Here is a 24,674-nt window from a genome sequence, read left to right on the forward strand (position 1 = left end):
TATAGACCATACTTTTTAAGGTAGTTGAAATAAATTACAAGTTTTAAAATTTAGATTAGTTAAGTTACTAAGTTGTACACTTTTCCACAAAAGTGAAAAAAAACGAGTCAAAGAAATTAAGTTCTTCATTTCACACACATTAAAGGAAAGACATGACAACAAAGACTGACTCCAAAGAAAATTATTTGAAGACATTGTTTTAAATTCTTTTGGTATTAAAAATAAATTAAAAGAAATGTGCCTCCAATTAGACACTTCAGCCAAACACTATGGAATATAATATTTGAAACTTCTAGAAAGGAAGGTTAAATCTGGACATTGCAACAAGGTAGATGATACTCAAAAATTTAAAATTACAAAAAATAGTCCAACAGCCAGCAATGGATTTGGAATGGAGCTCCACTGCATTGCTACATTTCAGCACTACAACAAAGATAAATTCTTATAAAAAAAATAATCTGGTTGTTTTAGGTAGGAGTCAATTTGTGCATGTGTGTGAATATTAAATTTGAAACACAGAATAGAGAACTGTCCTATTTTAGTCACAACCAAAAGCGCAGACAGGAGAATTAAAATACCTGGACTCATAAGGGTATAAAGATGTTCATCTACGATGCTAAAGGAATTGCAAAGTCTGGGTAAGGAAAAAAAATCAAAATCTAAACCAAGACAGGAAAATAAAATGAAAGTTAATTATAACTGGCAATTTTAAATGCATTTAAACACAATGGGAAAGTACTAAACAAACACCTGCACATTTTAGGTAGAGGAATAACTGTAGAATGAAATGTGCTTTTGAACAGCCTGAAGTAAGATCAGGCAAACAGTTATGTGGTCAGTTAGATGAGGAGACTGGAGAAAGTGAAGAGAGGATGCACTGAGGGGAAACAGTTTTCAAATACAATACTACTACCATGAATTTATCAAGCAACATCATTCAAAGTGTCTAAAAACAGGTGAAAAACTTGTAGAATCAAATTAAATTGCATCTCAAAGAATCACATAGTCCATAGAAAAATAGTTTCTTACAGTTACAAGTAGATCAGGGGTCGGCAACTTCTGGCACGCGACTGGGCCGGGCCAGTTTGTTTACCTGCTGCATCAGCAGGTTCAGTCGATCACGGCTCCCACTGGCCGCAGTTCGCCATCTCAGGCCAATGGGGGCGGCGGGGAGCCGCGGTCAATGGGCCGCTATCGGTTGAACCTGCTGATGCAGCAGATAAACAAACTGGCCCGGCCCACCAGGGTCCTTAGCCTGGCGAGCCGCGTACCAGAGTTTGCTGACCCCTGAAGTAGACCATAAATGTCATGTCTACAATATTGTGATGAAAATTCTACCATGTCAAAACATTTTATGAAATTAAAACACCTATACTTCAGTGAACGAATGAACAAATGAACAAGCAAGCAAACACAATGCAGGCAAACCCAAAAATGAATCCAAGAAACTCTGATCAGCAAAAATTCCCTCCTGCTTCCTAAAAAGTGGGCAACTTCCAAAAACGCACAACTGATTAAAATTTAACTATCTCAACTCAAGTGGAAGTCCATTCCACTGTCTATAAAATCATACCACTATAAATTCCTAAATATATTCCACAAATTTAGGTACCCAAGTTCTGGTTTGTAGAACAGCCATCAGTAGGTTCAAACATTTTAAAATGAAATTCTACTCCGAATGTTCCCACTTGTCACTCTATACTTTGGTTTATCTAAATTAGGTGGCTACACCTGGATGCTATACTCCATATATTATCTAAACAGTACTTTACAATGAAACTGCAAAAAATACCCTTGATTTGACATTACATCTCTTGACGAACAGCAATATCCTATTGGCCTTTTTGGTCTCTCTCTCTCTCACACACACACACACACGCACATGCATACACGCACGCCTCTTCTATGCTGGTCAAGGAAGAGATTTGAGGATTTAAACATGCTTCCAATTTCTAACCCACTTGGCTCCATACCCATTGATCAGAAAAACAAGTAAGTTATAAACCATTATAATCAGAATTTGAACATAAAACATTCTACGCAGTCAAACAAGCAATATTTTCTAATAAATTTAATATAGCATGATCAGAAAAATCGGACGTTTAGTTCCCAAAGCATGCTTAATTGCCATGTTACACGAAAGTTTACGAAAGCTTAAGAACAGATGAATTTCTTGAATGTGTAAGATCACAGCTATAGTGCCACATTATATTAGTGTGATTTTTCTGCATCTGAGTTCCTTGTTACATGTGCATTTTTAATTTGTAATCACTTGAAATCAATTAAATTTCATTTCATTTTCTGGCTTTCTAGATATATGATCATGTTTAAAATAGGCAGCCACAGTATGTATAGTGTACACATTCAAAATAGGCAAGGAAGTGACATATCACTGTTACTTGTCTATAATTGCTATTCATTTAAGTGTTCTTTTCCAAACTTCACAAAATGCATTCAAACCCAACTATCAGGTATATGCCAATTTTGAATGCAAGATTAAGAAATCAGTTATTAATGCTCTAAATAAGTACCCAAGAAGGTTCTTATACCTGAAACAAACATCCTTGTCAAACTCTGGCAACACAAAACACCAAATGAAATTTTAAGAAACTTTTGATTCAGTTTGGCTCAATGATAAGCCCAAGTCAAGAGTTTTCAGCCCAAAAGGGGATGGGATTGCTTTAAATAGTCAGAAGGACAACAAGTGCATCATTACAGTTTTATAGGGATTAGTTTAACCCACCATACTGAAATAAGAATGGTTCCACTCTGAAGGGACCTTGACGATATGTGGAAATTGCACTGGTTTAATTTAAGGTGTGATTTTTAGAACTACTTAAACTGCAGAAAGGCTGAGAACATTTATTTTGGTTTAAGACAGGCTTGCTGCACCTTAGTTTAAGTCTCTTCCTAACTGAAAGTGAAGGGAGGGTTTATGTCTTTCTTAGATACAAAGAAAATTTACTTCATTCCAATCTGTTACACTTAGGATGCTCCACTGAAAACACTGTCCTTTTTTTGTGGTGATGTGCACAAACACAAAGAACTCAGTTTAACCCTCTGAATCCTGGTAGAGGGTGCAGGATTGGCAATTCAACATATTTGACACAAAGATCTCGGACACACAATACAGAAACTCAGTCATTTTTACAGTTTTCTGAGTGGAACTTAAACTTCTGTCAGAAAGCTTGGTAGAATAACATCCTTTAGATAGAGAGTAACCAACATGTATTTGGCGTTAACATGTTCAGAAAGAAAAAGAAAAGTATTTCCTAACCAGATTTCTGAGATACTTTTTTGAAAAATTTTAATAGGTTCTAAATTTCCTATAAGAGCTGTATAAGCAGAGTCACGCAGAGCTCATGTTCAGCTGCTTATCCACCACCACCATATTAAGAAACCTGATGGTAGAAGGGGGAGCACTTTATTGTTAGCTTCTCTCTTGAAAGTTTAAAGTTTTTAAATTAAGAAATAGCAGCACAAGGAATTTTACCAGTATCTAAAAACTTAGGTTTTTTTGATAATCATTAAAAAACAAACAAAACAAAACCCATAATCAGAAGAGAGGACAATGTTGTAAAGAGGAAGATTAAAGATGCTATCTTGCATCCACAAGATTACGACAGAGGTTTGCAAAGCATATTATTTTAGTATCTCTTTGCCTCAGATTAAACAAACTCAAGAATTGGGGCTAAAACTGCTAGTCAATCGAGTAAGAGTAACCTAGAAGCAATAAAAAGCAGTGTGACAATGGCAATTTCCTACAGATCCTTGGAAGACCTTATTGAATTAAGGTCAAGTATATTTGGGGTCCATTGTTTTAAATGAAGGGTTTATGTAGGATTGTGTACTACTCCCAGCGGGAGGGCTACCACAGCTCCTCCAGGAACTAAAAACAGTGGGTGCTGATTAACGTAAACCAGTCAGGTTATAGCCCCACCTCACAGATGCACCACCTCCTGGGGCAGCTCTCATATATTAGGTCAAATTGGATTCTCCACAAACCAACAGACATAGACAAGCCCTTTGGATAAAACAGCTTGATTTTCAACTAACCCAGGGCCTTCTTTCTGATACAGCAAACACATAGGACCTGCTGTCCCAGGAGGAGTCAAAATCCTTGCAAGTATCAGAGGGGTAGCTGTGTTAGTCTGGATCTGTAAAAGCAGCAAAGAATCCTGTGGCACCTTATAGACTAACAGACGTTTTGAAGCATGAGCTTTCGTGGGTGAATACCCACTTCATCGGATGCATGACATGCATCTGACGAAGTGGGTATTCACCCACGAAAGCTCATGCTCCAAAACATCTGTTAATCCTTGCAAAAAAGGGTTGGAAGGACTGACACCTACCGGACCCTTGAGTTGGGGGTAAGCTTTTCAGCATGTGTGTAGCTTCTTTTCTTGTTTTTAGTATATTTTCTCTCTTGTGCTTTCACCTTAAGAATAATTGTGCTTGCTTCAGAGATTTCAAGGCCAGAAGGAAACTCTGTGATCATTTAGTCCGTCCTCCTACATAGTACAGGCCATAGGACTACCCCAGAATAATTCCTAGAATGTATCTTTTAGAAAAGCATGCAATTTTCATTTAAAAATTACCAGTGATGGAGAAACCACCATGACACTTGATTAACTGTTCCAGCAGTTAAATACTCTCACTGTTAAAAATGTATGCCTGCTTCTAGTATGAATTTGTCTGGCTTCAACTTCCAGTCATTGAATTCTGTTATATCTTTCTCTGCTAGACTGAAGAGCTTATTATTAAATATTTGTTTTCCATGTAGCTACAGACTGTAAAACAAGTCATCCCTTAACCTTCTCTTAATTAAACTAAAGAGATTGAGCTCTTTCAGTCTAATCACTATAAGGCATGTTTTCTAATCCTTTACTCATTATCATGACTTTTCTCTGAACTCCCTCCAATTTCTCAACATCCTTCTTCAATTGTGAGCACCAGAACTGAACGCAGTACTAAACCAGCAGTTGCACCAATGCTGAAAAGAGATGAAATAACATCTCTTCTCCTACTCAAGATTCCACTCTTCATATCATAGGATCACATTAGCTCTTTTAGCCAGAGTCACACTGGGAACTCAATTTCTGCTACTGATCCACCTCCACCACCAAATTTTTTTCAGAGTCATTATTTTCCAGGATATAGTCCCCTACTTCATGAGCAGAGCCTATATTTGTTCCCAGATGTATACTTTTACATTTAGCTTTTACATTAAAACACACATTTGCTTCTGCCCAGCTTACCAAGCAATCCAGATCACTCTGAACAGCGACCTCTCTTCTCATTATTTACCACTCCCCCAATTTTTGTGTAATCAGCAAATGTTATCAGTGATGATTTTGTGTTTTCTTCCAGTCATTGATAAAAGTATTAAATAGCGTATGGCCAAGAACCAATCCCTGAAAAGATCCTCTGGTCAGGAGGGAAACAGAAGTGAGTCTCTGCACAAGCAAGGTGATGGCTGAGGAGCCAGGAGCCTACAGTGGATGTCCTTAATGGACCAGGGAGGAAGAAGAAGCAGGGGAGAGGGCATACAGATGCAGTTGCCCCGAACTGTGACAGGAAGGTAGAAGAAAAAAAATTTACAAAGCCATTTACTGAATATATTTGGAGAACATAACAGACTCAGACTTTAAGGCCTGAAGGGACCATCATGATCATCTACAGTGGATGTCACTGCTCAAACAGTATGGATAAAGTAACGGAACAGTGTGACTTTAAAAAAACCCTGAAGTTCTGAAATTTCAATCAAGCACCCAAAGTAAGCCAACACCACCATTTATTTACTATCAATAGAATAAGGGCCACATTTTCAGCTAGTGTAAGTCAGCATAGCCCCACTGACTTTAATAACTAATTGTTTAATCATACAACAAGCCACATGCCACACACCATTTCTGAAGGATTTTCATTTAGCAAATTTTCTACAGATTGCATGATGTGAAAACAGTGCTATTGAGTACGCTACAAACAGTAAAAGAACAGCACCCAAAAATAAAGCTGCTGATCAATAAGTAGATCAGCTACTAACAACCATCATTCTCTTCCCTTCTCCTCTCACCTTAGATGTGTCACAGTTTCAGTTCCCCTCATCCAAAGTATATTTAAGATATTGCCAACTTATTTTAAATCTGCTGAAGAAAATAATCTAGGTACTATCTGAATGCACCAGTTGTTTCTGTATTAAGTATTCTTGCCAATACTATTCCAGAATAAGCTGATTTCACCAAAAACAATTACCTCCAGATTGTTTATATCTGGCCTAAATCATAAAAGTAACAGAAGGTACAACATTAGTGAGCTTGATAATTAGGTTCTGCAAGACTCAGGGATTGTCTACATGAACATTTAGTTTGTGGCAAGCTGGGATGTGAATCTAACCCATGCTAGTTTGCTGCAGACTAACTGTCCGTGGGGACCTTGCTGACATGCATTAACAGTTAATTAATGAGCTTGGATCTAGTCCTCTTCAAAATGGAACTCAATCAAAGCGTATTGATGAACTGTAAATGCACATCAGCAGGGTCCATGTGGCCAGCTAGTGTGGTGTAGAGTCACACCCCGGTTTGATCTACCTTGGCTTGGTCTTGATCTTGATCTTCCACCTGCGCTTGTAGCCAGACAGAGCACCAGAGCATGGATGCTTCTACCCAGATACTGGTGAGGTTTTGCAAAGACTGTAACTTGCAATTTCCACTTACTGATATCTAGGCTTGGGGGGGCATCCAATGTGAAAGGTGCCTACTGGTGGAATCTCTCAGGCAGCAGGTGGGAGAGCTATAGGAGGAGGTGGCTAGGTTGAGGAGCATACATATCCATGAGCAATTCCTGGACAGTGTCCATGTGGAGACAGCTGACATAGCTGTCCCAGTTCACAGGACTGCCGACACACCACTGGTGGAGGAGGAGATGGCTCAGGGTGGACACTGGCAGCTGGTTACTTCTGTCAGTGGGCAGTGCTCCACCCCCGCTGCGAACCCTCCCGCCTTGGTAATAGGTAAACGTTATGCTCTTCTTGATACAGGAGAGAAGGAATCACCCCCTACAGTAAAGGAGGAGAAGCCTCGTACCCCTAAGGCTGGGAGGTCTGTTGCCACCACTGAAAATAGGAAATGTAGGGTGGTGGTGGTCGGAGACTCTCTGCTGAGGGGGACGGAGGCGCCCATCTGTCGCCCTGACATTTCATCTCGGGAGGTATGCTGCCTGCCAGGGGCCCCGTATCCAAAATGTTACAGAGGCATTGTCGAGGATTATCCGGCCTTCTGACTACTACGCCATGTTACTCATCCATGTGGGCACAAATGATACTGCGAGGTGTGACGCTGAGTGGATCAAGAGTGACTACAGGGCTCTGGGAGTACGGGTGAAGGAGTTTGGAGTGCAGGTGGTATTCTCTTCGATTCTTCCTGTCAAACGTAGGGGCTCAGGCAGAGATAGATGCATCATGGAGGTGAATGCCTGGCTGCGAAAATGGTGTCACCAGGAGGGCTTTGGCTTCCTCGACCACAGGATGCTATTCAAGGAAGGACTGCTAGGCAGAGATGGCGTTCACCTTTCGAGGAGGGGAAAGACCCTATTTGCACACAGACTGGCTAACCTAGTGAGGAGGGCTTTAAACTAGATTCGACGAGGACAGGTGAGCAAAGCCCACAGGTAAGTGGGGAACATGAAGACCTGGGAGATGGGTCAGAAACAAGAGGGAGCGTGGGCTATAATGGCAGAGAGAAAGGAGGGTCAGGGCAAAACTGGGAGGCAAGATCAAACCAGTATCTTAGATGCCTATATACAAATGCGAGAAGTATGGGTAATACGCAGAATGAACAGGAAGTGCTAATAAATAAGTACAACTATGACATTGTTGGCATCACTGAAACTTGGTGGGATAATACACATGATTGGAATGTTGGTGTGGATGAGTATAGTTTGCTCAGGAAGGATAGACAGGGGAAAAAGGGAGGAGGTGTTGCCTTATATATTAAAAATGTACACACTTGGACTGAGGTGGAGATGGACATAGGAGACAGAAGTGTTGAGAGTCTCTGGGTTAGGATAAAACGGGTAAAAAACAAGGGTGATGTCATGCTAGGAGTCTACTACAGGCCACCTAACCAGGTGGAAGAGGTAGATGAGGCTTTTTTAAAACAACTAACAAAATCATCCAAAGCCCAAGATTTGGTGGTGATGGGGGACTTCAACTATCCAGATATATGTTGGGAAAACAACACCGCGGGGCACAGACTATCCAATAAGTTCCTGGACTGCATTGCAGACAACTTTGTATTTCAGAAGGCTGAGAAAGCTACGAAGGGGGAAGCTGTTCTAGACTTGATTTTAACAAATAGGGAGGAACTCGTTGAGAATTTGAAAGTAGAAGGAAGCTTGGGTGAAAGTGATCATGAAATCATAGAGTTTGCAATTCTAAGGAAGGGTAGAAGGGAGTACAGCAAAATAGAGAGAATGGATTTCAGGAACGTGGATTTTGGTAAGCTCAGAGAGCTGATAGGTAAGGTCCCATGGGAATCAAGACTGAGGGGAAAAACAATTGAGGAGAGTTGGCAGTTTTTCAAAGGGACACTATTAAGGGCCCAAAAGCAAGCTATTCCGATGGGTAGGAAAGATAGAAAATGTGGCAAAAGACTACCGTGGCTTAACCAGGAGATCTTGCATAACCTACAAAATAAAAAGGAGTCATATAAAAAATGGAAACTAGGTCAGATTACAAAGGATGAATATAGGCAAAACAGAGGAATGCAGGGGCAAGATTAGAAAGGCAAAGGCACAAAATGAGCTCAAACTAGCTATGGGAATAAAGGGAAACGAGAAGACTTTTTATCAATACATTAGAAGCAAGAGGAAGATCAAGGACAGGGTAGGCCCACTGCTCAGTAAGGAGGGAGAAACAGTAACAGGAAACTTGGAAATGGCAGAGATGCTTAATGACTTCTTTGTTTCGGTCTTCACTGAGAAGTCTGAAGGAATGTCTAACACAGTGAATGCTTATGGGAAGGGGGTAGGTTTAGAAGATAAAATAAAAAAAGAGCAAGTTAAAAATCACTTAGAAAAGTTAGATGCCTGCAAGTCACCAGGGCCTGAAGAAATGCATTCTAGAATACTCAAGGAGTTAATAGAGGAGGTATCTGAGCCTCTAGCTATTATCTTTGGAAAGTCATGGGAGATGGGAGAGATTCCAGAAGACTGGAAAAGGGCAAATATAGTGCCCATCTATAAAAAGGGAAATAAGAACAACCCAGGAAACTACAGACCAGTTAGTTTAACTTCTGTGCCAGGGAAGATAATGGAGCAAGTAATTAAAGAAATCATCTGCAAACACTTGGAAGGTGGTAAGGTGATAGGGAATAGCCAGCATGGATTTGTAAAGAACAAATCGTGTCAAACCAATCTGACAACTTTCTTTGATAGGATAACGAGTCTTGTGGATAAGGGAGAAGCAGTGGATGTGGTATACCTAGACTTTAGTAAGGCATTTGATATGGTCTCGCATGATATCCTTATCGATAAACTAGGCAAATACAATTTAGATGGGGCTACTATAAGGTGGGTGCATAACTGGCTGGATAACCGTACTCAGAGAGTAGTTATTAATGGCTCCCAATCCTGCTGGAAAGGTATAACAAGTGGGGTTCCGCAGGGGTCTGTTTTGGGACCGGCTCTGTTCAATATCTTCATCAATGACTTAGATGTTGGCATAGAAAGTATGCTTATTAAGTTTGCGGACGATACCAAACTGGGAGGGATTGCAACTGCTTTGGAGGACAGGGTCAAAATTCAAAATGATTTGGACAAATTGGAGAAATGGTCTGAGGTAAACAGGATGGAGTTCAATAAAGACAAATGCAAAGTGCTCCACTTAGGAAGGAACAATCAGTTTCACACATACAGAATGGGAAGAGACTGTCTAGGAAGGAATATGGCAGAAAGAGATCTAGGGGTCATAGTGGACCACAAGCTAAATATGAGTCAACAGTGTGATACTGTTGCAAAAAAAGCAAACGTGATTCTGGGATGCATTAACAGGTGTGTTGTAAACAAGACATGAGAAGTTATTCTTCCGCTCTACTCTGCGCTAGTTAGGCCTCAACTGGAGTATTGTGTCCAGTTCTGGGCACCACATTTCAAGAAAGATGTGGAGAAATTGGAGAGGGTCCAGAGAAGAGCAACAGGAATGATTAAAGGTCTTGAGAACATGACCTATGAAGGAAGGCTGAAAGAATTGGGTTTATTTAGTTTGGAAAAGAGAAGACTGAGAGGGGACATGATAGCAGTTTTCAGGTATCTAAAAGGATGTCATCAGGAGGAGGGAGAAAACTTGTTCACCTTAGCCTCTAATGACAGAACAAGCAGCAATGGGCTTAAACTGCAGCAAGGGAGATTTAGGTTGGACATTAGGAAAAAGTTCCTAACTGTCAGGGTAGTTAAACACTGGAATAAATTGCCTAGGGAGATTGTAGAATCTCCATCTCTGGAGATATTTAAGAGTAGGTTAGATAAATGTCTATCAGGGATGGTCTAGACAGTATTTGGTCCTGCCATGAGGGCAGAGGACTGGACTCGTTGACCTCTCGAGGTCCCTTCCAGTCCTAGAGTCTATGAATAGGCTTTCAACACCTTCAGTAGTCATTAAATGCCCTCCCTAGTCACTACTGTTTAATCATCATCATCCTACACTACTTTCAGACCAGAAAAGCTATTTCTAAACTACATATCTTCAAAATATTGCTAAGGCACCAACTTTATTTGTGGATTATGGACATGCTAAATTAGGACACAGTCAACTTGAAATCTCAGTTTCAACGTGTTAATTTAAAGGTAATTTCAGGTACCAAACAATTACTACTGCCTATTTGTAATTTAACAGTTGGTTTCTAATTTTTAAGAATATTTTTTTCCTCTTTCCCTCTTGCATGAAAACAGAAAGAAGTTTAATATCGGTACTTTCAGAGTTACCTCCACAAAAACTCACTAGAGCCTCAACATACTTGAGGAACAATCTTGTTATAGAATTCAACCAAAGCTGAAATTCAGCTTCTCATGCTCCACCTAGGAGGCCCTACACAATTTTGCTCTCATCTACAGTCTGCTCATCATTTCATTTTCCTCTTTCCTACTCTATGCTTTTCACCATATAATTCCTTTTCTCATCTTCCTGCTCTGATTCATGTATTCTGCCCTCTACATCTGGAATAGCCTTCCCTTCCTCATCCACAAAGTCTCTTTCGCTCTCTCTCTCAAATCCCATGTCTCCAAGAAAGAATGCACATTGTAGAATGCTCAGCATCACGTCCTATTTGCCACATTAATAATGAACTGTTGCACTGGTCCTATGTGCAGTAAGGAACTTGGATATATGGAATACTGTTCCTCTGCCCTCCCAAGCCCCTTGCTGCAGTCCCAACCCATTGCCAATTTAAACTCAAAGACTTGGAGACACTAGTAGGATCAAAGAGCCTCATTCTTTTACAATTCAGGAGTGAAAAACTTAGAAGAGAAGGGTGGCAGGAAGGAGGCCTGAATATTTAGGGTTCTAGTCCACTGCCTCCCCCATAGGATTTCTAGCATTCTTACTCTAGAGCTGAGCAAATGGACCAGATGAAAGTCCCAAATTAAATTACAATGGAAAAGGAGCAGAGGTGGCAACTGCAGGAGCAGGAGGGAGAAAGAGTGGAGAAATGCCTTTCTTGCCTTTCCCTGTTGAGTCTGGAGATGCGAATTCTGCCATTCCATCTCTTCCTCTCACCTAGCAGGTGACCTCTAGTGAATTATGTGAGGTTTGCACCCCTACCAGTCACAAAACAGAGTGATATATTGAACAAAAGCCCAAGAGCTTCAGAGTTCTAATTCCAGCTCTACCACTGATTCACTGCATGCTTTAAGCAAGTCATTTAACCTTTAATCTTTCTAATTCAAATAAAAAAATAATACCTCAACACCGCTGTGAGGTAGAGGACTGTTCTCAGAGCAAATATTAATCGCAAGTGTTACGCACGTTCTAAGCAATAAGAATTACGACTATGGTTACCACCTCTGAAATACAAAAAAAGAGCCCCGCTCCCCAACAACCCACAACCACAAGGCAACTTAGTAACACTCGCCCCTTCAACAGCAACTTATAGTATCTAGCGAGAAAACACACAGATAAGATTGATAACATTATTTTCTTACTTAAACTGTGGAAGTGGGAACACTGCAGCATCTTTAGCTGGACACAAACTTTTAACATTAGATATTCGAGTGTATTGTAATGATAATGCAAATCTTTAGTCCCACATTAAAAAAAAGTCAGATTAAATTATTTTTCTGGCAACTGGCAAATCCATAAAAAACCAGCCAGGCTTGTTGAATACTGACCAGGTGGTAACTCTAGTTGCAACACAATAGTTAAGGTTAATATGACCATTCCATTCGAAGTACCTTTTTTCGGTTATAATATTATCAAGTTTATACAAGTCTTTAGTTCAAATGCCCATTGGAATGAATTCTTTTCAGAAAATAACCATGACTTTCAACACTGCGCTATCTCTCCTCTCAAAAATGTAGTTGATGGTAATTCGAGTGGTGCAAGACTATTAATACAATGTCGAATTTGACAATTTAAATGCACAAGACAGGCAGGAAATTAAGAAGATTCAAATAAAGTTAAATTGTTAAGTTTTCTGATTTTTGTGCATTTAACTTTTCTACTTTAATATCGTAGGCTTTTTTGCATTGAATATTAGATGTTTGCGATGGATATATCTAAACTTTTTCCATCAGAAATATTCCTCACTCAGGAATGTAAAGTATGGTGTCTTATTTTTAATAGACTTGCATTCTTTCTAATCTGTTATCTCCTCCACAAATTAGAACATTAAACAAAAAAAAACAAAAACAAAACCTCTGAATGGGAGTTGGGAGAGACAATAAAATGCCAGAGAGCACTTGTCCTGGAGACTGCTACACTTATTTTATTGTTTAAGTGTCTGGCCCAATTTCAACCCCTGCTTTTGCGTTACTGCTTTTAACATTTTTTAAAATGTAAAACAGAGCATCCGAAATACTGAAAAGTGACTAGTAAAAAGTAATTTTACCTGAAAATTGTTTTCTGTGACTCTGTTCCACCAAACCATATTGATGGGTACTCCTGTTTTACACCTGTCAGCCAGACAGCCAATAGCGTTCTTTGATTTTCGTGCCTTTGATCCCACCGGAACTATCCTCTCCTCCAGCATCCCCAGTCGATACTTCCTTGGCTACGAAAAAGAAGGAGAGAAACCAGGCCACTCCTAACATCCCTCAGTCTAGAGCTAAGCTAAAATAGGTAGAACATCTCAGGATGATTTCTGGATTGGTGGAATAGGAAACAATTTGCAAGTAAAATTTCTCTGAGACTGTTTCCCTTCAATCCCGACTACGAGGCTCTAACTAACAATGCCTTGGAAAGGAAAACAAAACAAAGGCAGAGGTAGAGTATCTGTAAGCAAACCGTTGCAACAGAAGTCAGCCACTGAAGTCTGTGCATACAGTTTGGTGAATTTCATAAAAATGAAATATTGTGTTTTGCAAAAAACTCTTCCGTTGACACTTCCCTATTTTTATCCAACAATGCAGACACTGTTGTGACAGAACAAGTGTGGAGGTTTTACAGAGAGACGCATGGTACCTTCCAACCTATATTCCTCTCTAGCACATACCTTCAACCACATCGTGATACTGAACTCTGACACTTCCCTTGGGAAGGGTCAAAGGCTTCCATCAATCAATAGGAAATCAGCTTTACAAAAAAACATTTAAAGGCAAAACAAATATTTAAGTTCAAGGCTGCCACAGCACTTTTTTTAAAAGCATGGGGCCTTAAAGGAAATTTCAAAACATAAAAGATAGTTTTGAAGCCATTTACAACAGAACTCAAGGAACTATACAAAAGGTCTTCCATCTGTCCAAATTAATATTCACAAGACTAATTCCAACTATCTTCCTAGATGAAGACAGACATGAAATACAATAATGGAAGAGTACATGAAATGGACTCCAGTGACTCAAGAAAGCAAACCACGCTTTTAAAAAAAGCAAATATGTAAAAAGGTGGTTGTGACTCAATAATAGAGATAACCCTAGTGCCCTGATTATGGAAAACCAGTAGATGACTCTAAAGCATTTAATTGTTATGAAAAGAGCTCTGGAAACTGAAGTCCTTTACTCAAAAAACAGGCAAAGCACAAGGGCACTGCAAACTTCCCCATGATGTTTACCAACGTATCCTAATCTAGAGAGCAAACACCAGCAGGGACAGTTCAGAGTTTAGACTTATTTAGAGCATGGCTTCTTTACTGCTGCTACAATCAACTGGGGACTAAATTTCCACACTTATGAGCGTGGGTTTTAGTGTGGCTGCTGGGCCACTAGGATCTGGATTGTGACCACCAATTACTTAAATCTTACACTGGTCACCAAGCAGTTCTAAAAACGACTTTCAGAACACTTCTAGTTTGGGTAATAGGCTGTTGCCTGAATGTGAAGAATGTTAGAAGTCTAGGATTTTGATAAGAACCTGCTGTCAACTTCCAAAATGATCAAAGGATGTTCTGCTATGGTAAAATCCTCATGACAATGAAAGGGAGGGAAAGAGCAGCTAATCTATTTTAGAATATTTTGCCCACATAGAATGAAGGATGTAAGCTTTTCAATAGTCTCCTCTCTAAAGCAGGCTTGCAGCAAGAGTCATTTTGCATTGAAATACCCAAATAGTTCTGAATATTTGTTACACAAAGAAATATGAAACAGTTTAGAATCAGACCAGCAAATCTGTTATACATGGTCCTATGTAATGACTCCACAGATAGGAGACACTGCATGGATATGGATCAACTCCCCTGGGTTCCTGTTGTTACTTCCTTCTATATTTGTAATATGAACTCTTAAACCCATGGAGAAAGTTGATCCTTATTCATAAAAAGTCTTCCTTTTGGGGTATCTACTGAACTAGGTATCAACTGGCAAATGTAGGAAGGTTTTACTGCGATCATGTATAGAGCAAGATAAAAAACTAAAAAAAACTTACTCACCTTCATGAAGAAACCTACTTAACTAGTCTCTCTAGGAAACTGAATGACTTGTAACTGGACATGCACGGTAAAGATTGTTCCTTGCAAGACAAAATGAGAACGTCATTGGAGGAGATTCTCCCTGTTCATGCAAACTCACCAACAGTGCAAGGTGAGTCTAACTAGACTTTCACAGAAGGCTGCAAAAGGAGCCTCTGTTTATGGGGGGTTCACCTGACAACTTATGAGTCACACTAGCCAGTCTAAACTCCTACAGAATTCAGCTGGCTTTTTGCTTGAATAATAATTCCAGGATTTGGCCTCCTCACATTCATGACTCTTGCTTCTGATAAAAATAGTTCAAGTTAAATAGTAGAAGATGAAGGATCCCAACTTTGACCTTTAAGTTATAAAGGTATAATGCTGTTTAAAGATCAAGTAATTTGAATCCTTGACATACAAAAAGAGAATAAGTGGCTTCTGCAATGTCTCTAGATGGAAATATATAAATTGTGTGATGACAGGACAACACAGTCTCCCCAACATTTTGAGTATGAGTTCATTACAGTAAGGCTAATGATAAGCCGCCCATTTGGAAGACTGGAAAGAGCAACATGTTTGAAATTCCGAAAAGGTATACTAAATACATTTTATATGTGAGGTCTTTTGGGTGAGGCAAAAAATGTCTTTTCTCTGCGTCAATGTTGAAAATTTTACTGTATTTTTCCATGATGGGCGTGTCTCAATGTCCTTGACCAAACTAGCATCCTGCCCTTCACTGCTATATCAAGTACTATGCCCCAACCATCCAATCTCCTCCGTGTTGAAGTTTACGTATGTTAACAAAAAGCTTATGGATCCTTCAGAACGAAAGGGGATCTATATTTATAAGTATGTTGAAAAGGGAAACTAAAACAAAAGAGAAACTGAGCCAAGCAGTTAAACCAGAGGGAGGCAGTTTCCTTTACAATTAGCTTCAGATTCCAGAGCAGTACAGTGAAACTGAATTCAGGCTTTATGAGGGGTCACAACCAAAAACAAAAACACACACAATAGCCAGTTGTATGCTACAAACAATATAGAATCCAGTCTGGACTGATAAGATACCCCTAATTCATAGCCTTCCTAACAAGACTCAGGAATTAAAAGACATCTGCATGTAACAATATTTAGATCTGACACTAGAGGTAAGATTTTCAAAAGCACCTAAGTGACTTAACAGCCTATATCAAGGTTCTCAAACTGGGGGTTGGGACCCCTCAGGGGATCACGTTATTACATGAGGGGTCGCAAGCTGCCAGCCTCCACCCCGAACCCCGCTCTGCATCCAGAATTTATAATGATGTTAAATACATCAAGTGTTTTTATTTTATAAGAAGGGTTGCACTCCGAGGCTTGCTATGCGAAAGGGGTCACCAGCACAAAAGTTTGAGAACCACTGGCCTATATCCAATTTTCAAGTGACTTGGCTTGTCTACATGGTAAGTTACTGAATGGCAGGCCAGGGTATGAATCTATAGCGCACAAGCTTGCTGTGCAATAATTCACTCCATGTAGGCATTTCAACAGCACAGTGGAAGTCCTGGAGTGTGGACTAGACCTTACGCATTCACTGCAGTGTAGCAGTGTACACATAGTCAGCATGCAGCAAGATGATGTGTGGTAAATTCATACCCTGGCTTGCCACGCCATACAGACATGCCTGAGTCACTCACTTTTTTTTACCCAAGAACCCGAACTTCTGCAATGCCAGACAGACATAAAAGCCCTGTCAACATTTTAATGAAAAGTTCTGAGTAACTTGCATCTAAATATCCCAAGTTTACCCTCAAACTATTCCATCAACGAAAGCGCACCCAGGTCAGGATGTACAACCGAGTATACAGGAAACTAGAAGAAAGGAAAAGGGAAAAAGGAATTTTTGCAGAGAGAGTTGGTAGGTAAGGTTAGTAAATCTACTGAATAGTCAGGACAGGAACACCAAGATTGCCATATTCTTGCTCTCTGTAATTTTATTTGCTACCACAGGTAGAGGATTATGCCTTGGATCGAAGGCAAGGACAAAAGCAGCCACTCATTAAGCTTCTAGGAAAACAAGGTTACTTGAGAATGTCTTCTATGGAAGTTATGACATCCTATGAAGAGATGATTTAACCTGCCCAATAAAGCTCATGAGCTACTTGATGAAAGGGCAATTCCCTTGGATGACTATAAAGATGACTGAAAGAAAAACTCCATAAGGAAAGAACTGCTCAGCAATAGACTTTTTGCATACTTAGACATCTGTATAATGTCTGTATGTTTTAGGAAGGCAACTGACATTTAAATACTGACTTAGTAAACAATCTTGAGAAGCAGAGAGTTCCTACTAAGAAATGTAGTCACATCAAAATACTCTGACAGATGAGCAATCTTGAATCACCATATGCTCTGGAAATGGTTCCTGATGCCAGCCCATCTGTTACTTTCTCCCCATTCATCCAATATAGAGTTCCAGAGAACTCTAGGAAGTCTATTAACTTGCCCATTTTATTCTACTAGATGGACGGCTTGCTGTAATTTGAAACCTGTAGGATACAACATGAAACTTGTCTAGATTTATCCCTGTGAGACAGAGAAAAAAACCTCACAAAGACTCAACAAGATCCAAGGTTTCCCTGTTCTAATAACTTTCATTCAATGATAGAATCTGCATTATCTTCAGTGCCTGAGGTTTTCAGTGTTGTCAGCAGGATTTGAACACTGGGAATTAAGCCACCATATTCCACAGAAGCAGCAAAGAGTCCCGTGGCACCTTATAGACTAACAGACGTACTGGAGCATGAGCTTTCGTGGGTGAATACCCACTTTGTCGGTATCATATTCCATAAGTAATTTTGGAAAATCTAAGCATAACACTTGCGTGTATGTGGAAAGATTTACTCATTTTCTGAAATGCATTTATTATACCACTGATGATAACTCGGCATTTTAGAGATGTAATACACTACATGTTCCCAGAATCCTACAATCTAATTCAGTCACGGAAACATTGGACTATGGTGGGTAGAGAAGATGGAGTACACAACAGTTATCAGTCAGTAGATAATACAGATTTTTGGACAGTATTGTATTTCAAGGAAAGTAGTTCAAATGTGTATTTTTGTTTTACCTAGTTACTTTTGAAGCATTATTTTTATACAAAACACTAGACTGGGAACAGATCATGCCTCAACAGAGATTGGGCAGAGATTAACGGTGGAGAGCTACTCAAGAAGAATTTGAAGATACTAAGCCATGTTAGTCTATTGGGACAGAACTAGCTTTTCCTACGTTGCCTCCTAAAAAGTGACCATTAAACACAAGGTGGCAACCCATAACCTGCTAGATTACACAAAAGCGCTCTGAACAACTCATTATCCCACAATCCATAAGACACCTCTTTCCCCCTCTCTTCAGGGTAGCCATAACCACTATGTTATTTTCATTCAATAAACCATGATGTGTTATCTGGATCAGAAGCACACACTTCAAATGAACATTACCGGTAACTAATATGTTCCACGTGGAGCTATAATTGAAGACTACTCAGTGGTAGAGTTGCTACAGAATGCATCATCCTCTTTGCTCTGCATGCCAACTATTAGGGGGATGTCTTCCCCAGCAGAGGCGTGCAAAGGCAAAGGCTCAAACAATTCGAGAGGTACCAGACATGGTACCACAGAGGCGCCTCAGCCCTTGTGTTTTTTTGTTTTTAACTTCTCACTCTTTTTTTCTGTCATGGAGCCCTAGCCTTCTCTGTAACTGCTTCCTTCACTTGCTCTCAACTGACCTTATAGAAGCATTCCTGAGCTCTGGCTTAGTTTCACCTGATATAGCTCCAAGTTTCACAGAGATATTATGACCTTTGACCTAATTTCTCAGTTTCACAGAAATATTAGCTAAACCTTTCACACACTCAGTCACGAAGAGCTTGGTGGGTGAATTCTTATGGTCAACAGTGATTTCCGCTATGAATACCTACATAAGAATGGCGCTCAAAAGTACAAGCTACAACAGGCCACTGAAAAAGGTCAGAAAAGTGCAGGTGGTCTATATAGTTTCTTGTAAAGTGAGATGTCTGACCATGTTCCCGGTTAACAATCATCGGATGTTTCTGCTACTTGCACTTCTGAATCGTCCTTAGCTAGTGAGGATGTTGATTTGGGTTTCTCAGGCTTGTCAAGTGCTGGAGTATCTGATTCTAGCACAGAGCTTGGTATTGAATTGTTGAACCCTAGAGTTTGAGTCTGGGACAGAAAGTTACCTGTTGGTTGTTAGTGCAACAGTTATGGATGTGGATGCTGAAAATGGTTTGATTATTGAAAGCGTGGGAAAGAATTTTGACTCTGACAAGGCAGATCTGGCTACTTAGCCACAAGTGACAGATTCTGTTGTTCACTATTTTTTGGTAGAAAATAATCTTGTTAATTTAAAACAAGAAAGGCAACTATTAAAATGGTGATTCTTTGCTAATACTCCTAATGTATGTTAATTGCCAGTGATCTTCATTAATGTACAGTTAGATGCTTGTCTCCTTGTTCCATTTTACTTGTTTGCTTTTTCAGCTAAATTCCTCATCTTCCTTTGGGAACCATAAAACTATGCACCCAAACTTTTTTCACTACAGCAAGTGAATGCCAGCACAAACATCTGAAGGAATATATGGAGGCAAATCACTTGCTGTATGGAACTTGCAGAACAGTTGGAAAAGGACTGCACAATTGTAAAAGGTATGCAAACGTGCTACAAGATGCAGAAGGGCATACGGCACAATACTCTGTCATTTCTTGGGTATTTGCAGAATTTAGGTGAGAGATGTTAAACTTTGAGAGGTTCAAGTGAGAAATTAGACAGTCTCTTGTAATGGTAATTTTTTTAAGATTTACTGGAATTGCTTGCAAGGTATGGATAGTGTGTTGCAAGATCATGTGAAAGGTATTAAAGCTGGTGCCACAAAGGTGATATACTGAAACTGAATTAAAAATGTATTTTAGTAGGATCACAAGAAAGGTATGGCAGGCTATTTTTTTACAAGATTAATAAACCTGATTACTTTTCTATTATGTTTTATTGCATTCCAGACCTCTCCTGAATGGAACAAATATCTCAGGTGTTTGTGTATGCTGAGGTTTTGAAAGAAAGAGCAAAAGGTTCTTGCAAATTTTGTAGATTTAATTGATATCCACACCAAAACCAGGGAGGATATTATTACGGAAGTTATTTAGAGGAGCTTAAAAAACAAAAAACCTGTTTAGATCCAGCTGATTAAAGGGGACAACGCAATAAGAACAGAGCTAACATGGCTGCAGCACACAAAGCCGTTCAAAATTGAATTCAGTGGGTAAATCAAAAAGAGTTTCATCCTACATGCTACCCGTTCACTGACTCTTGTTGGAGAAGCAGCTGCAACGATTGCTCCAAGTTGTTTCATTTTTCTGGAATTGTTCAAAGGATTGTATATTCTGTTTTCCATTTCTACTAGTGATTGGGATATGTAGAAAAAGCATATCAGTATTACATTAAAATGTGAAAGTACAATCTTATGCCAGTACTTAATTAGAAGCTGATAGCTTGCAAACAAACATTACAGAGAGGTTTGTTTTCTTGTTTTTGCTGAGATGCAGAATACTATCTGGTCAAAAATTAATGCTGTGAGCAAAAATTTTCAGAATTCAGACCTTGACATTAAAACAGCTAACCATTTACTTGGTGGCCTTCAAGATACTTTAACAGAATTATAGTCTCCTGGGTTTGTTTCATGTAAGGAAGCTGTTGATTCACAGGCTGAAACATTAGGAATATCCACACAGATCAAAGAGAAATGATCTCAAAGGGGAAAATAATGCTAGGTGAACTTGCAAAAGGATGAAAAGAAAGGTAATTAGATCTTGAAAGTTTTGAATGCAAGGTTTTCAACTATATTTTAGACAATATTAACAGAATTGGATGATAAGATGCGTAAGTACAAAGTGGGAGAAATGTTTGCTTTCTTTTAAAAGACGAGTAACTGAAAAGCAGCAGTGACAACCTGAAGAGCCATACTCAAAACTTAGCAAGCAGCTATTCTTGTGGATTTAAACCCTGAGAGTTTTGACAATGAAATGGAGCTCTGTCAGTTTTTGCAAGCAAATCTTTAAGGATGACTTGGAAACAAAAGCACACATTAAACTATTTAGTTACATTCTAAAAAGATCTTTAGATGAGAATATCCCTAACAGAAATAGCATTGCATATATTTTACTGGCAGCTAATCAAAGGAATTTCAGCAAGCTAAAATTAATCACTTAGAACATCGATGGGGCAAGAAAGGGTATGCAATCTGGTAATTATTTCTAGAGAGAAGTCAAGCAAGGTGGACAGACTGGGATCAGTTAATGAGATTGCTTTAGAGAAGACTAAGGAAGGTCCCCTTGTAAGAGTATGTAATGGTGATTTTAGGGGGCTTTTTGGTGGGAGGTGAGCTGGCAGTGGGAGGCAAGGATGCCTATATTTGAGTCTTCTAACTGGGCCCAGAATATCCCTGGCACAGCACTGTTTCCCAATCTCTTTCAGGTGAAATCCAAGTTGCTGATATGGATCCATACAACTATGATTTGGATCCTAGTTCTAAGAGCTCTCTCTCCCTTCATGTTCCACGAACGCCAGTTCAAATCAATGCACTCTTGCCTACCACCCCTATATCTGAACTTCTGAGGGCTGGAAACAGTGGTTTTCAGCAATGGGTTCTAGGTTCAGGAATTAATTGCCCTCAATGGGAAACCAGAAGAAGAATCGCTTGACCTTCAGTCCATGGGTCAGAACTCATCTCCTACAGAGGTGGTGTATGCTGAAATTTACAATGCTGTCACTACGGTTAAGACTGCATACAAGTTTCAATTCTATCCCCTACTTTAATTTGCTCATAACATTCTCAAATTTTCACCTTTTGAGATGAAATTTTCACTAGCTGAAAATGACTTGGGGAAAGTGATCAAAAATGGTTGAGTTATTTGAGGGCAAGTGAAACATAGTTCTTGTATTATAAAAAATTCTTGATACTTGCAGTTTGGTACAGAAATAACCATCATTTGAGGGATGTGCCTTTGAGTATTGCAGGAAAACTAGTTTTGATCTGAGTTATAAATGTGAATGTTGCATGCTGCTGAAATACGACATTTTGTATTTTGTTTTAATTCACAACATAGGAACACAGCACAGGCAGGTGTTGGTTGGTTGGTTGCACAGCAAAAAAGAGTCCCTGCAGACCTTGCAAGCACCAAAGTAGTAACAGAAGGCTGCTGCACTCTTAGATCAGTCTACGCTCAAAAGTTTAGCAACATGGTTACGTTACTTAGAGGTGTGGTTTTGTTTTGGGGTTTTTTGGAGACATAGCTATGCTGGCAAAAGCCTTACCGCAGATGCCGTGATACTGGCAAAAAAGTACCTTTTTGCTGGTCTTGCTGGCACAGCTCCATGAGCAAAACTTCAAATCTAAAACCTTGTCTACACTTCGAAGCAAAGAACCATGCTTAGAAATGCACCTTGGGGACTCCATAGTTGAGGGATGCAAAAAGTGCATTACTTAGCTGTAAAATTTCTTAAGTTTAAGGGCCTCTTATGATGTCTTACAGTGCATAGAACAGAACATTATGGTTGTGTGTAACCAAACAGTTCCAGATGATGGAATTTACACATATAAGAAAGTAAAGTTTAGAAGTCTAGGAAAGTGAAATTTGGGTTTTTCTTTTTAAAAACCCAAAGAATATTATATATAAAAATATTGAAAAAAGTTAAAGATGTATAATGAAGCACTCAAAATGCAGGGAATAATAAGGTCAAGGATTCATATGCAACCTTTACTCTGCCCCTTGTGCTCATGCATCATTATATAGTAGCTGTGTGATCACACTCTTCCTCAATAATGGCGTTCTTCCTGCCACTTTAGATATAAATGTAGTATCTTATATCACGTATGGAAGTCTAGAAAATCTCTCTCTATTCATGTTTCGTTACAGCCATACGAAGAGTTCATAGCAAGTCATTTTTACTGAACACACTACATATGTATTAGACCTAACTTAAGTATAACAGAGAAATCTTGCAAATACACAACAGCCACGTCAATGCTCACCAGAGTTAGCTTTGTAGTTAATTACCTCAGCCCTTGAATTGTAGCTATAGAAGACTGTGTGCCTGGTAGAAAAGATATGTAGGTGATGAGTGCTGACAAACCTATTAAATTATCCTTTTCCTAAGGTACATCTCACAGAAAGACTAAGTCAATGAAATACTCCAGTCATAAGATATACTGAATTTATTTAGGTATAAATAACAAAACAAGCAATAAGATGTTTTTTTAAAATCACTAGTTAAGATGAGAGCTAGAAGTTTGTTCTTTCAAATAGAATAAGCATTTTGCTCGGATGAACTTATACACATCATCAATTTCTGAAACTTTCTGTAAGTAAATGTAATTTTGAAAAAGTTTAGCTTCGTGAAATAATGTAGGGTGCCCACCTACCCATAAATCAAATTCAACCAGAACAAAAAAAAGTATTTAAGAACACACCACACTTACACAAAAAAGAAAGAAAATATCAAGTCATGTCTGTTAATTAGTAAATATCAATTCTGTGGAACTCTACTGAACACTGAAAACTGGATAACAGAGTTCCATAAAACTGTAAAAAGGAGACCAAATAGTATAGCAGTCTTGATACACACCTTGTAGTCAATAAGTCAGTTTCTCCATAGTAAAGAAAAACTTTATTCTAACTCTTTCTGTAGGAGGATAAACTTGTTTCCACATTTGTGCAATAACCTTCTTTACAGAAACAAGCAAGTGATTGCCTAACTGTTTAATAACAGTTTATTATTACAACAGTATGGTACAATTGCAGAACAAACGTCATGTTTGAAAGAAAAGTTTAGTCCAGTAATGATCTGAAGTTTTCTCTGTAGCCACAATCCTGAAAATTACGAGTGATGACACAAATGTGGGGTTGCTTGGTAATGGGTATTGATCTACCCCTAAATGTGGTTTATGTACTGGATTTCTGAGATGGTGTGTTAGAATGTCAGAGGGAAGTAGACAGTTTCAACACACTCCCACATAGTTAGATACAGTCATAAGACCAGAGAATGCAAACCATTAAGGCTGAATGGATTTAACTGCCTAAACAATGGAATATGGATGGGCAGGGGCAGCTCCAGGCACCAGCGCACCAAGTGCGTGCCCAGGGCGGCAAGCCGTGGGGGGGCACCTGCCAGTTGCTGTGAGGGCAGCAGGAGGTTGCCTTCAGCGGCATGCCTGCGGGAGGTCCGCTGGTCTTGCGGCTTCGGTGGTGGGTACACTGAAGACGTGGGACCGGCAGACCTCCCACAGGCACGCCACCGAATCCACATTATCAGCAGACCTCCTGCAGGCGCGCCACCAAAGGCTGCCTGACTGCCGTACTTGGGGTGGCAAAATACATAGAGCCGCACCTGTGGATAGGAACATTCTCCTAGAGTGACTTTTTTCCCCTTCTGGTTCAGCCTTGCTGGCTGACTTGGGGAAGACATCACATCCTTGAGGGGACCATTTGGGGACTGGTCCTGCTTTGAGCAGGGGGTTGGACT

At 39.5% G+C, this 24,674-nt stretch overlaps 1 protein-coding gene across 6 annotated transcripts in view; it reads right to left on the minus strand.

Annotated features, from left to right (window-relative positions):
- Positions 1-24,674, minus strand: part of PAN3 (poly(A) specific ribonuclease subunit PAN3) — a 123,942-nt gene that overhangs the window by 57,731 nt on the left and 41,537 nt on the right. For 5 of the 6 annotated variants that reach the window (XM_050937180.1, XM_050937182.1, XM_050937179.1 and 2 more), the window contains one exon: positions 13,101-13,262. The exons of the other annotated variant lie outside the window; for it this stretch is intronic. In XM_050937180.1, the coding sequence (XP_050793137.1) occupies positions 13,101-13,262 (162 nt within the window). The remainder of the gene's footprint in view (positions 1-13,100; positions 13,263-24,674) is intronic. 6 annotated transcript variants of the gene reach the window in all.

This window comes from Gopherus flavomarginatus, chromosome 1 (assembly GCF_025201925.1).
Source record: "Gopherus flavomarginatus isolate rGopFla2 chromosome 1, rGopFla2.mat.asm, whole genome shotgun sequence".
Taxonomy (NCBI): domain Eukaryota; kingdom Metazoa; phylum Chordata; order Testudines; family Testudinidae; genus Gopherus; species Gopherus flavomarginatus.